General features: G+C 44.4%; 1 protein-coding gene across 1 annotated transcript in view; it reads right to left on the bottom strand.

The window, feature by feature from the left end:
* Window positions 1-6: 6 nt before the first annotated feature.
* RNF34 (ring finger protein 34) overlaps window positions 7-13,420 on the bottom strand; it is an 18,498-nt gene continuing 5,084 nt past the window's right edge. The window contains exons 2-6 of the mRNA XM_004379091.3: window positions 6,704-6,919; window positions 5,047-5,454; window positions 3,224-3,310; window positions 2,753-2,954; window positions 7-764 (exon numbers count right to left, since the gene is read on the bottom strand). Of these exons, the coding sequence (XP_004379148.2) occupies window positions 574-764; window positions 2,753-2,954; window positions 3,224-3,310; window positions 5,047-5,454; window positions 6,704-6,919 (1,104 nt within the window). The 3' untranslated portion in view covers window positions 7-573. The remainder of the gene's footprint in view (window positions 765-2,752; window positions 2,955-3,223; window positions 3,311-5,046; window positions 5,455-6,703; window positions 6,920-13,420) is intronic.

Here is a 13,420-nt window from a genome sequence, read left to right as displayed (position 1 = left end):
GAACAGAAATGGATGTGTTTAGTCTAAGGCCTTGGCAGTTGTCTACAGAATGTCATTTGTTCCCAACTATGTTTAAATGTGGGAATAGCAACAATGGAAACTTACATTCATCAAATTTAGCATTTAAAATATACATGACTACTGAAGTGGACGCTCAGAGGGCCCGCTGCTCGTCATACACCGTGGAGGCCGCCTGTGGACAGTGATCTCATTCACTCAAAGGGAACATAAGTTTCAAACATCTGAGTCGTCTGAGTTAAAAATAGGATGAAGGGGAAATAGGAGAACAGGAGACATGTCCTCCAGAGAGAGCAGGAGCTGTAGACGGTCTGGCCGCCAGAGTTTGTGACCAGGTGTGGGTGACAAAGCCTGGCCGACTCAGAGCAACGCAGCTTGTCCACGGGCAAGTGGGCTTATGGCGTGGACCACCGTTTCCACAACTTAGGAGGAAACCTTCTGTCCACAGTTAGTGAGAATAACTTCTAAAAATAGCCTCAGCCTCTGAACAGGATGTCTCCAGTCCCTTCCTGTGCATGGAAGTGTTAGGGCTGCAGTCTGAGTGCCCAGGAGGCCTCAGGACTTGAACACGTGGACGGCGCGCACCACGTACTGCCGGCAGATGGGACACTCGCTCATGCGCTTGCCGCACTTGGTGCAGGTGACCATGTGACCGCACTCAAGCAGGACGCAGTCGATGACGGCGTCCATGCAGATCCGGCACAGGCTGTCGTCCTCCTCGTCCTGCAGCTGCAGCCGCTCGCCATCTGGAAGGCAACGGAGAGCTGGGACTGCCGCACGGCCACCCGCCCACACCAGCCCAAGGCCACCGCCATCCGCCAGGGACAACAGCAGGCCCAACAGGACCTGGGGTTTGTGAAAGAAACAATCCCAACTTCTCTGCACTTAGTCCCCTCACCTAAAGAGGGCAATAATAATGCCTATACCTTTTAGGGTCTGGGAGGAATAAATGAGAAATGCTTGGCTTAATGCCACATAGGAAGTAGTCAAACATTAGCTATTTCTTAAATCTTTATGTAATTTAAGGTTTTCGTGATAAGGATCTATCGCTTCTATAAAAATGGACATGTTTAATCTAAGTCCGTAGGAAAAACAAAAGTAAGGAAACTGTAGGCTGCCCTACCCATGGGTTGTGGGGTCAGAATGCTATTGGAGTTTCCAGGTTTGACCTTGCCCCAGCTGTGGGACCGTGGGAGAGTCACAGTCTCCTGAGCCTCATCTCAGGAGTAAGAGCTTTTATTTCTACACTCAGAGGGGAGTTACGAAGAATCCTACAGCAAGTGGCTGGAGCTGGGAGAAGGCAGCCCCAAGCCTCCGAAGCATCTGGAGCGTTCTAACTGTGACTTCAAAGGGTGGGGCCAGCCAGGTTCTGAATAAGAAAGGGGATGATTGGTTTATAAAGTCAACTTCCATCTGAGATCTGGCATAGAGCTCTGGATATTGAGGCTTCCCTTTCTACGGCCCACAAAGGGGACCAATGGGAGTCATGAATATGGTTAGAATAACTCAAGCTTCGTGGGCCGGCAGTCTCTGGATTTAAGAGAAGTGAACACCTCACAGCTGGCCGTGTCAGGCCGTTGTGGCCCATGACTACTTCTTGGGGCCTGGGGAAGAAAGGGTCCACAGGATAGCTTGACAGGAGCCAATGGAGAAGACCCTAGGCGGCTCTTTAGATTAAACCAGAAATCTTGGCCTTGGTCTCCTTTCCTGTCTGGAGGGTTCCCTCCAACTCTTTACAACTTAGGAGCATAAAGCAGAGGAGCCAGACATCTGTCAAGACGATTAGGTGAGGCTATTTGGGTGAATCTTGGCAGAAGTCACTCGGAGCCAAAGTCAAGCCAGGAAAGATTTCAGCTGTGCTCAGTGTGTGTCCCACCTGAGCTTGAAGAGGGAACCAGGGTTCAGTTAAGCAGTGAATTAACACAGGATGGCACTTGTGAAATTAATGTCATGTGGCCTCTTGGAGGCTGGGAATGGCTATGCGTTACCACGGTGCACTGTGCCTGGCTGGCACTTACGTTTATTAAATAAACGATTCTGCCCCTCCCTGCCAGAATATCATTTCCTTACCACCAGCCTGAAGGCTCTGAGGATTTAGAGTCCTGTATGCACCACTGGGACATCATTTTAAAAACAGGTGCCAAAATACTTTTTGCCTATTCTGGGTATAAGCCTGTTTATCAACAAGTGCTGTGTTACAATCAGCTTTTAAAGAAAAAAAAAAAGTGATAAAAGTTAACGATGAGAGGACTATTTAGGCACATAAGATTTGTTGAACGCCACTGGATTCTTTTTTCTGGGTCATAAATGCTCTGTGGCTTGGCCCTGTCACCGGCTGAGGGAGGGTTTCTGCTCCAGGCTTCATCAGTGAATAGTTCTGAAGTTCCTGACCTCAGCTTTTCTGACTTACAAAGAAACCTACTGATAATTGTTGCTAAGAACTACTTCACATCTTGGCTGTAGGGATTTTCCCCCCACTGTTAGGATCTGAAAGTAACACCTGAGATAACCTAAGCACTGGCCTGCCAGAGGGGTTAATGAGAACACAAGCATTTTTCTAGAGACGAGGAATTTCAGTAGGGCTCTAACAAATAGTTAATTATGGCAAGGAAAACCAGATGGAACAAAGTCTCTGACTCGGGGTGGTGGTCTGAAAGCCAACATCAGTAATTAACTTACAGCCCAGCTTTTAAAAGCCTAAGGAAGGATACTGTAGGGGAAAAAAGAAACATACATGACTTTTGGTTTTCTTCATTCTCTTTGTATAATCTGTTTACTTTCTCTACCAGCTCCCATTTTTCACAACAGCCAGAATAGTTCACAAAATTCCGAGCCAGAATCTCCTTCAGCTGGCGCACGCTCATCCCTTCAACATCTTCGAGGCTCGACAGGTCAGACAAAGACGCTCTTGCTCTCTTTCTGGAGAGCCCTGGGGTCTGAAATTACAGATGGTTTCCGTTATCTCTGTTCCTACAAGTCCAGACCTCCCACAGCAAGTTCAGGGGCCTGCTCCCCTCACTCTAGTCTGTCGCTGGCCTCAGACACTCTTCCCAGACTTCTTTCTCGTAAGTCCTTGAGGTGTTACAAGGTCCTGAATCAAACCAGGACGAACAGCCTGAGCTGTCCAGCTAAATGTCCACACAGGCACCTTCCCTTCCTGCCAGGCTGACATGTCAGGGAAACCATATCTCACAGGCAGTCTTACCCGCTCATCTAAGTCGTCATCATCGTCGTCATCATCTTCGTCATCTTCGTCATCCTCGGTATTTGCTGAAGCTAGTTCACTTTGCACCTACATACACAATGTATATGATTAGGATAAGAATCCTATTTTCCAAACACTGTCAACTCATATTTACCACCAGAGAAGGCCTTTCCATAAGTCCTCCCCAAGATGACCCCAACACCTGTCATCTTCTGTGGAGAATGCTGCTACCCCTCCCCAAGAGTTGGACCCCATGTGATTTCATAAAGAGCTTACTTTCCAAGTTACCTCAAAAGCCAACTTACGTGTGTGTGTCAATGTGTAGAACCTAACCAAAGTATTAACTCCCTGAGGAAGCTCCCATCATGAAATGCCAAAGCCATAAGCATATGTCTACCACTGGGATAGCACTGCCTCATTGTCAGAGGCCCTGCAGGTGACTGGTTTGACTGGAGCCTCGAGGATGGAGACAGAAAGAAACTAAAGCTCCGACTGGTATCAGCCAAGTGTGAGGGGCATCTGATTTGAAAGATCTCAATCCTACTACATCGTGAGTAGACATTCTAATTTCCAAGAACGCTTTCTAGACGTCTTCACTGGTGGCTGATGCTAACTGAAGTTTTTAAAAATTCCTCAACAATCAGAGGTATTCTCCTTTAGGAAGAGGAGACAGTCCTTAGACTTGGATTATGTACCTTCTTTCACGTCTTTCCTTTTGGCTATGTTTTGACCATAACTCTACAATAGTCTAGGTCACATCCCAGGTGTGAATATTCTGCTCCATTGATTCAGAAGCATTCACACTGTAGCACCCGAGCCACCTCCCAAATGGTGTCTTCTCGGTAGATGGCAAAAAAGTCAGATGTGTCAATTCTCATTTGGGAAAACAATAAAACTCCCACCTAGACTTACCTAATTTATGGTTATTTGGAAGGTAACTAGGCTAAATTTCCCTCTGCTTTTAATAAACCCTTACACGTGGGATCGGTCACCATGAGTTGGAATTGACTAAATGACAGCTGGTTTTTTTTTTTTTTTTTTTAATTCAGGGAAGGGAATTAAATGTGGAAGAATTGTTAAAAAATAATTCGGCCCCTTAGACTCACTCCTGTATACAAATGAATATTAATTACAAGCCGTTGCAGGTCGTTTAGTCAGGATGCCCAAGGCCCTACTGGGACAATACTCTGCACTGGCATTTCTTGGAAATCAGTGAATAACCTGCATTTTCACTAATTCCAATGGTTCGTTCCCATAATCTAAATTAGAACAATGTTAATGGTAGTAAGGCAACCGGGCACTGATACTTATACAAGTATCCTACCAAATGTTTGTAGTCTGCTTTTCAGTCATTACTTCAGTAGTTCGTGTTATTTTAACATATGTTAAAGAGCTTGGCTGCTAACCAAAAGGTCGGCAGTTGGAATCCACCAGGCGCTCCTTGGAAACCCTATGGGCAGTTCTGCTGTGTCCTATAGGGTCACTGTGAGTCGGAATCGACGCGCCAGCAACAGGTTTGGTTTCAGGTTTTTGGTTATGTTAACAGCCCCAATAAATAGTAGCTGGGGACAAATGCTATCCTATATAAGATACGGAAACTGAGGTAACTAAGGCCAAAGGATCCATGAGCTATTTGTGGACCCTTCAGACAGCCCCAACTACTGAGACTTGCCATCAGGAGAGCCTGCACGTGCGTGTTCGGCAGGTGTGGAACCTCTGTTCCCGCACGTGCTGCTCCTTTATCTGGGGTCATGAAGCCCTGAAGGCTGCACTGTCTGTGGCAGTCAGCACGCCAGGCCCGCGGTGCAGTCACTCCCCTGTACCTGTGCCAGCGCTCCAGGCCCTGAGGTCCGGTCTCCATCCATAAGCTCTCCCTGAAATGAAGACATGGTAGCAGAGGGGGCTGTATAGTTTGAAAAAAACGAACGTGTAAAAAAGCTAGAAGTCTGGGACCTTGAAGAATTCAGACTGCTTGTGTCCATGTCCTCCTCGGAGCCGAGTCCATGATGGCACAGTACCAGATCTACCAAGTCTTCTTTCTCTCGACACGTATCTGTTGGTATGTCTCTGAGGAAGAGATACTGCCGTAGGTCTTTCACCTTCAGCCGCATTAGCTGAGGCCGCTGAAAGGCCGTCTCTTGTAGTAAGTGACATGTAGAGCATCGGCGGAGATTTTCTTGTAGGACCGAACAAACGGAGCAAAAATCTTTCTTGCAGTCACAACATACATGCTGCAAGAAACAGAAAAGAAGCATTTAATGAAAGTCAGATAGCAACAGTTAGGAAAGCACTAGTTTTCTTCTTGCCTTCTACTAAAATCTGAGTTCTCCTGAAGCCCCCTGTGGCACCGGACTATTTCCACAGTTGCTTTAGTGTTGCAAAAGCCAGGAAAATCACAACAGTCGCTGCTGAGGTAGTTTGGGTTCACAGAAGTTCAAACACAGCACTTTAAGAAAAACATACACTCTTGTGTTAATAAATTAAAAGCTTTCCACCCCCTGATGCAAACATGTAATTAGCAGAACAGAGCTGACTCTTGAACCACACTGAGCTCTGCCTATGTCAACAGTGTTTCCCAGTTAAAGAAGAGGAAGAAACAACCATGACAGAGGGAAAGAGAAGGGCAGCTGATACCTCAAGGTCAATCCAAGAACACGGAGGACCCCATTAACACAGTTGTCCGCACCCTACGTAGCCTTACAGCCAGAGCCAGTCCACCCATGAGGCTTATGGACCAAGAGATGCGGTCACTTCTGCTTCAGGCATTGTTCCCACAAGGCTAACACTTTTTTCCTTAAGTATCTCAGAAGGAATGAATTGATGATCAAAGTTTGCAACTATTTCCCGGTGAAAGTAACTGTTTTAACCTAAGTATTTTATGTTGACTCTATAAACAGTATTTATCTTATTGTACTCATTGCTTCATTTGAGAGTTAAGAATGTGGTTAGGGATAAATTTTTTCAAACTTGAGATCCAAGTTACACTAAAGCATCTCTGAACTAAACAGACTAAGTAAATCTCTTGCTTCAAAAAATAAGCATCATCAAATTAACAGCAACTCGAAAGGTTCGACAGGAACCTCGGGGCAGTAAGTTCATGTTCATGGGGGGGATCAACTCAGAAAAGGACGGTGAGAATGTAATCAATGTCACTGAATTGCACATGTGGAAATTGTTGAATTGGTGTATGTTTTGCTGTGTATATTCTCTACAACAGCAACAACAACAAAATCATCAGGAAGAATCACATGGTAAAAACTGGCCAGAGTTCAGAAGAAAGGATGCCTGATGGAACACTGTCCCATCAGAATATAGTCCCTTCAACTGAGTACTTTTCTAAATGGGAAAGGGTTAATGGGACTATACTTGTGATGTTTTTATAAAAAGAAATGAAGATTCATTAGCTATTCAAAACAACCTTACAATCGCTAACTGTGACCCAGGCGTCTTCAGTATGTAACGTTATCTCATCCAACTCACCTTCTTTCTGAAGACGGAAAAGGAGAGTCCACAGGCTTTGCAAACGATATCAGGCCCTTCCGTGGCTGCTGGTGGGTAGGAGAAATCAGGGTTTGGTGTAAATCTGAATGGACCAGTGCCTCCTGCAAATCCTGCCTGCTGGCCTCTGACAGCTCCAGTTCCCATGACTTCATTCAGCAGCCCACAGCATGAAGCCCACATGGATGTGGCGCCTGCCTGAAGAGGAACACAAGCAGGAACCACAGCTTAAACCTCAGTGAATCCTGGGCTCTCTGATCTACAGGGGCTGCCATTCTGGAGAGATACATTTGCCCTAAATACAACCTGATCCCAATTTTGTAAAAAAACACACACAGACACAAACAAGAGCATAGAAAAAGCAACTGGATACAACAAGTATGTCTCATGCAATATTTGGGATATGCATATACTAAAAACTTGTTTGTTGTTTCTTTGAAATTCAAATCTAACTGGATGTCCTGTGTTTTATGTGACAGCCTTAGGCTGGTGGTTACCATACAGCATAGCTCTAGAGCCTGGGCCGAATTCTCCCAGCTGTCACTTAGCAGAAAGAACAGAAATTCAAATTATTTCTTAATTTCATTCAACTTCTGTTCTCTCTCATTCATAGCTGGGTGTTATAAACTATGGTGTATATAAATACAAATAAGAATTTTATTATAAAAAATGAGTAAACATCAAAATACCAACTGAAACTATCTCTAGATTTCTTTCCCCCCCCTTTTTTTTTGGCCTTTTATGTGTAGTTTATTTTCTTGAGTTTTTCTCTACTTTCTAAATTCTTTACAAAGAATATATAAATTTGACATTAAGGAAAAATTTAAAAAGGAATTATCCTTCCTTTTCAAACTGAAAATAATATGTAACTTTTGATGATTTAGTACCAGGATGACCTCCCAAGGGGTGAGAGCCATTTGCCACTCCACTAACTGGCCCCAGAACTAATGGACTGCTTTGTTTTCTCTGTCTCTTCCGTGTCTGTGAACCAGTACTACTATCACTATACTTACCTGTGGCAACCTGTCTCTTTTTCCTGCAGACTCAGAAACTCAATAACCAAACTTGTTAGAAGTACGTATGAAAGAATTAACTTTCAGTGGGGACCAGGGCATTTTCCCGTGCTTAAAGTATAAAAGCTATAATGTTTGGAACCAAGAGGCTTTTGCCCCTTGTACTAATTCCTAAGCATAGTCTGCAGTCTAGATAATGGGATAGATATGGAAGTCCAGATAGGTGAGCTGTCATCAGTTAAAATGGCAGTATGTGACCGTAAGGCAGTTGATGGATTTTATTATGTGACTCCATCAAAACATTTACTGTTTACAGCCCGACAAGTTCCTGAACAAGCTTCAGAGGCTCTTTGGAATGCTGAAGAAGGATGACGCTATTCTTGCTACTACCCACAAGTATATGTTATATTAAGTATAGAGAAAGGAGAAGGTAAAGCAGTAAGAAACCACAGTACAAGGTTCAAACCGTCTTAAGTGCCGGGGTCACTGATAGAAATATTATATGGTGTTACACCCTGTAATTCTCAAGATAATAGTGATGCCTTTAAAATTCAGGTAAAGTTAATAGTTCATCTTACAAAAGCAACTTTCCTTTACATGAGTATATACTCAGACTCTAGAACAAGGTTTTGCTGAAAGCGAACCTGCTACATGAAAACCTCAATTTACTAATAGTTAATTTGAGGTAATTGTTCTTTTACCAAAAGATTCATCCACCGTCCTGTTTAAAGGGAATTCTCTTAAAACGACCAAAAACATTGGCTTTGAAAAATTCAATTTGCGCATAACTTTTCTTTTCTTTGGGGGGGGACACCTCACCTGTAGAAAGTACCACGAGGACAGACTTCTTCATTCAAGGAGCCTGAAGCCCTGAGGTTGGAGGAGCTTGAGTTTCCTGCTCACCTAGCCACTGAGCACTCAGACAACTGCGTTAGCTTTGTCCCCGTCTGACGTCGTGTGACGTTTGTCCCGTCGTGGAGGCAAACTTCCGTATTTCATCTGGTGTGGTCACCATACCACTGACAAATGAGTAACTGTGTGAAAGCTTTCTCTATGTCACCGCCTTAAAGGCAGTTTAACACTATTTAGATTTTACATGCTACTTAGAAAGTTCAACTTGTGTGTTACTGGAAAAGAATAATTAAGGTAAAAATAATTGACCCGGCAGGCCCCAAATCTCAAACAGTACTCCCTTTAAAAACAGCACTGCACACACTGCCCTTTCTACCAGAGTCAGAAATCAGTTTCACGATGATTGTGAAGGCAGGATACACATTTTGAAACCGTGGTAATGATTATCATCATCACAAGTCTAGGCTGAAAGGTATCTTCTTCAACCACAGCTCTGGTGGTGAAGGGCACAGAAGGATTTATTTTGTGGAAATAGGTGGAATCTCTGTGTTGACATCAACAATGGAGGGTTAAGAATTTTGCCCCACTCCTCATGTTTCTCTAAAACCAAAAACCAAACTTGTCCGTCAAGTCTGACTCACAGCAACCCTCTAGGACAGAGTAGAACTGCCCCACAGGGTTTCCAAGCCTGTCATCTTTACGAAAGTAGACTGCCACATCTTTCTCCCGAGGAGCAGCTGGTGGGTTCAAACTGCCGACCTTTTGGCTAGTAGCTGAGCGCTTAACCACTGTGCCACCAGGGCTCCTGTTTCTATAAAAAGTAGTGGGGTGGGGGGGCGGTTCCTCTTTGTTCTCCAGAAGGGAAAATAATGAAAAGAACATTTCTTCTTTCTGCCCTCTCATTATCAAAAAACAAAAACAAACTAAAAAATGCAGACTCCTCGATCAGGCAGTTCTACTAGAGGAATCTTCCCTATAGAAATGTTCCTAAAAGTTAGCACCAACTTGACACTAAAGTCAAATTAGAACAACACCAGAAGGAAACTGCAGGCCAATCTGACTTACCAACCTAGATGCAAACATTAACAAACCAACGGTGACTGCAAATGATAATCGAACAAGTAGGATTTATCCCAGAAATGCGAGTATATTGGTTATAGTTCTTAACTAAACAAAACAAAAAAAAACCCAAGCTACCTTCCAGAACAACAGAATGTTGCTATAACCCAATACTAGGTACAATCCAGACACATATTGTTGTCAGCCAAAAACCATAGCAGAGGGGAAGGGAAAAACGAAATATCTAGGTTTCAGCCTTGCTAGATCTGTGAGGAGCCCTGGTGGCGCAATGGCAAAGCGCTCGGCTGCTACCGGAAGGGTTAGCAGTTTGAATCCACCAGTCTGTGGGAGAAAGACCTGGCAATCTGCTCCTGAAAAGACTGCAGCCTAGGAAACCCTGCGGGGCAGTTCTACTCTGTCACATGGGGTCGCTATGAGTCAGACTCAGTCGACTCCATGGCATGCAACAACAGGATCCGTGAATTTAAATTTGGACAAAATCTCCCGAGAAGAGAATAAATCCTCCTCGCAGCATGCTGGGGGTGAGTCCACCCATGTTATCCTGAGAGTAGCATCTGCAACACTCCAGCTCTCTTGAAAATTTACAGATCTGCAACAGTGAAAGCCCCAGTCACCAGCTTTACTTGAAGTACCTATCTTTCCCATCCGGTGTATTTTAAAAACTTAATTTCCGTTTCACTTCCCCAGTGCAGAAATGAAAGTGAACTCTTTGGTGTGTGCACCTCCCCAAGCTCTTTGGAGCAGGTATGTTTAGTTCTGTGCCACAGTGACCACTGTACTGCCTCTTGCTAAGAAACTGCCTTTAAGGAGTGGTTCCCAACCCTAACTGCTGGCTGGACTCATCAGGGGAGCCATAGAAAATACTGATACCTGGGCCCACTCCCACAGATGCTGATTTCACTGGTCCAGAGTAAAGCCTGAGCATCAGAATGTTTTAACCTCCCCCCCACCCCAGGTGATTCTAATGCGCAGCCATGGCTAAGAACCCCTGCTCAGTCTAAGACTTCTGTTTCCTTCTGACGCTGTTGGAGCTGGAGACTCAGCAGATTCCTGAAGGGAAGGAGCTGTGGTTATTTTTGAAGCCTCCAGAGTTCCAGGACCAACGCTTTCGCCATGTGCTCCTTAAGATCCGTCCAGATTTTCTTCCTCCAGTAGTGGGATATGCCTCTAGTGTTTCATTTCCCTCTATAGCTTCCCCTAATCCTTTCAAAAGCTTTGCCTGGCTGAATTTTAACAATTTAATCTGATCCTTAAATTAGTTCCTTTCCTTTTCACCACATACTGGTCTGGAACTGTCTGCTGGAATTTGGTGCCTTCCTTCATTTTATTTGCTCTTTTGCCTAAGCTTTTTTTCCCCTAACTTGCTCCTCTAAATAAATGTTTTCTTGTCGAGAACCTCCAATACTGAGAGCAAGTCAGTAATTTCTAGGTCTGTCAGTAGCAGCCATCACTCACACTCTTTTTGTCCTTCACCTGCAAGGTGAGGAATCCCACCCAGAAGACGGATCTTCCCAGGCTTGAGCTCCATCTACCTGGCTCTCCTTTCGTCCATTTTATCTTCCTGCACTTTCCCTTAAAGTCCCAATTTCATAAATTTCTTCTTCATGTCCCCTGAAGGCACAGGTATCCCTATGTACAACTGTCACCTGACATGCACTAATAATGCTTGAAGTGTTCTCTACCGATCTTCCCCCTCTCAAATCTGTTGGAATTGTCTGTAACTACTTGATATAATGGTCCCAGTTTTCAAGCGACAGAATCTAGAAAAGCAATTAGGGAACTATTTAAGAGAGTGTTTTCCAACAGTTCATTGGATCTGGGCTCTCAAAGTGTGTGTGGGGTGAGGCGGACATGCCAGTTTATTCTCTGGGCTGTCGACTTTCTTGGAGCCATTACTTTCTCTTATCTGAAAGGGTAATAACCAAAAACTTCTCTTTTTGCATTCTCCCTTTCAAAGTTTTAGAGACTTAAGTTCATTCTCATTTGTCTTTCCCGCGCTCTCGGAACTTGCGCAGCCCCAGCAGCCAGTGCTCCTTTACTTTTATTCATCACCACTCCCGCTTTGACAGTAAGACGGAAGCATTATTTTCCAAGCCATTCCATTTCCAGATTTTCTGAGCAAACCCAAGTCCTAGGCAGACAGCATACCAGACACAGCCTTTTAGCTTGTGAATTTGTAGTAAATTCACTGAGTTGTTTCTCTGCCTCCATTCCAAAAAGGTGTACTCCTTATATAAGGGTCCCCATTCATCTTTTATATGTTCACTAAAAAAAAAAAAAAAAAAAAACTACCATCCTTCTGTGAGCGAAGCCTAAGTCTGGATCTCTGAAATATAAAGCCATGACCTGAGCTTATATAGCTGGAGCCCTGGTGGCACGGTGGTTAAGAGCTCAGCTGCTAAACAAAAGGTCGGTAGTTCGAATCTACCAGCCCCTCCTTGGAAACCCTATGGGACAGTTCTACTCTGTCCTATAGGGTCACTATGAGTCAGAATTGAATCGATGGCAGTGGTTTTTGATTTGGGCTTATGTAATTAACAATCCAGATACTACTTGGGACTATGGTTGAGAGCGTGACTCCACAGGCTAAACCACGTGAATCCAAGAGGTTAGAAACAGCCATAAGCTGTTAGACAGCTAAATTTCCTCCTCTGACCAACACAGAGAATCATGGGATCAGGCAACTACCTACCTGTGCTTGGCAGCGAACCAACTCCCATCTCAGGGAGTTCAGCTGCATTTGTAGTTCATTTTCTAGCCATCAGTGACTACTGAAAATAAAAGACTTTTCCTGACAGTCTAACCCTTTTTGACTCACCCGCTAAGGTCAAAGTTGGAACTGAATACAGCAACCACGGATCAGTAAATCCTTGCCTACTATGGTCAGCGTGGTTTGTATCATTTAAAAACCAGCCATCCTATTAAAAAACTTACATGGCCTACAGTAAGAAATTCAGCTTTGAGGCCCCCGTCTGGACTGCCCCGTCACCTGGATCTCCTCATGCTATTCTGGTCTCCACTGCCAGTTCTTGTCTCTGTTTCAAGATTCAAAGCTAGTGCACCAAGATGTTTAGATTTTAGGAGGATGACGACACTTTTTTCCCACTCCTAATTTGGAGCTAATTAAGAAGTAAGACAGGCAGACAGATGGAAATTAAAATATTTGCTTTTTTTAGTGATAACATCAATTGGAGAACAAGATTTAGCTCTGCAGCCAACTGGTCCTGACAGTGTGCCACCTAGTCACGGCGCGGTCACGACCGGTCCCGACAGCGTGCCGCCTAGTCACGGTGCAGCTTACCACTTCGCTGAGTGAGACTAGAACACATCCTCCTGTAGGAAGACATATCTGAGAAGGTCCCAGAAAGCACTGAGTCAAGATGCTTAGTTTCTTCTCTGAAACTCGCCAACATAAAGTCCCTCTTCTTCCTCTGGTAGCAGACAAGCTAAAAGTATTCCTCCCATACTGTTCCTTTTGGGGAATGACTTAGAAATTCCAGCGCCTCTGTAGGAGCTTAAGAGCAGTGGAGGGCAGTGTTATCTCCAAACTTCTACAGTCTGGATGAGTGGGGCTGACAGTTCCCACTACTGTGACGCCGATTTCTACTACTACAGTAGACCACCAATTTTATAAGCAAGCGCTCAGGCTCCTCAGTCAGAGGCAGACAATTTAAGCCTTCTCTGCATCATCATTTCAGTCAACAAATGCAAGAGGAAATGTTTTGTTTCTGTGCCAAGAGCAGCAGCCCAGCCC

The sequence above is a fragment of the Trichechus manatus genome, unplaced genomic scaffold, assembly GCF_000243295.1.
Source record: "Trichechus manatus latirostris isolate Lorelei unplaced genomic scaffold, TriManLat1.0 scaffold00061, whole genome shotgun sequence".
Taxonomy (NCBI): Eukaryota; Metazoa; Chordata; class Mammalia; order Sirenia; family Trichechidae; genus Trichechus; species Trichechus manatus.
The sequence above is the reverse complement of the archived record's forward strand: the minus strand, read 5'-3'. Positions and strand labels throughout refer to the sequence as shown.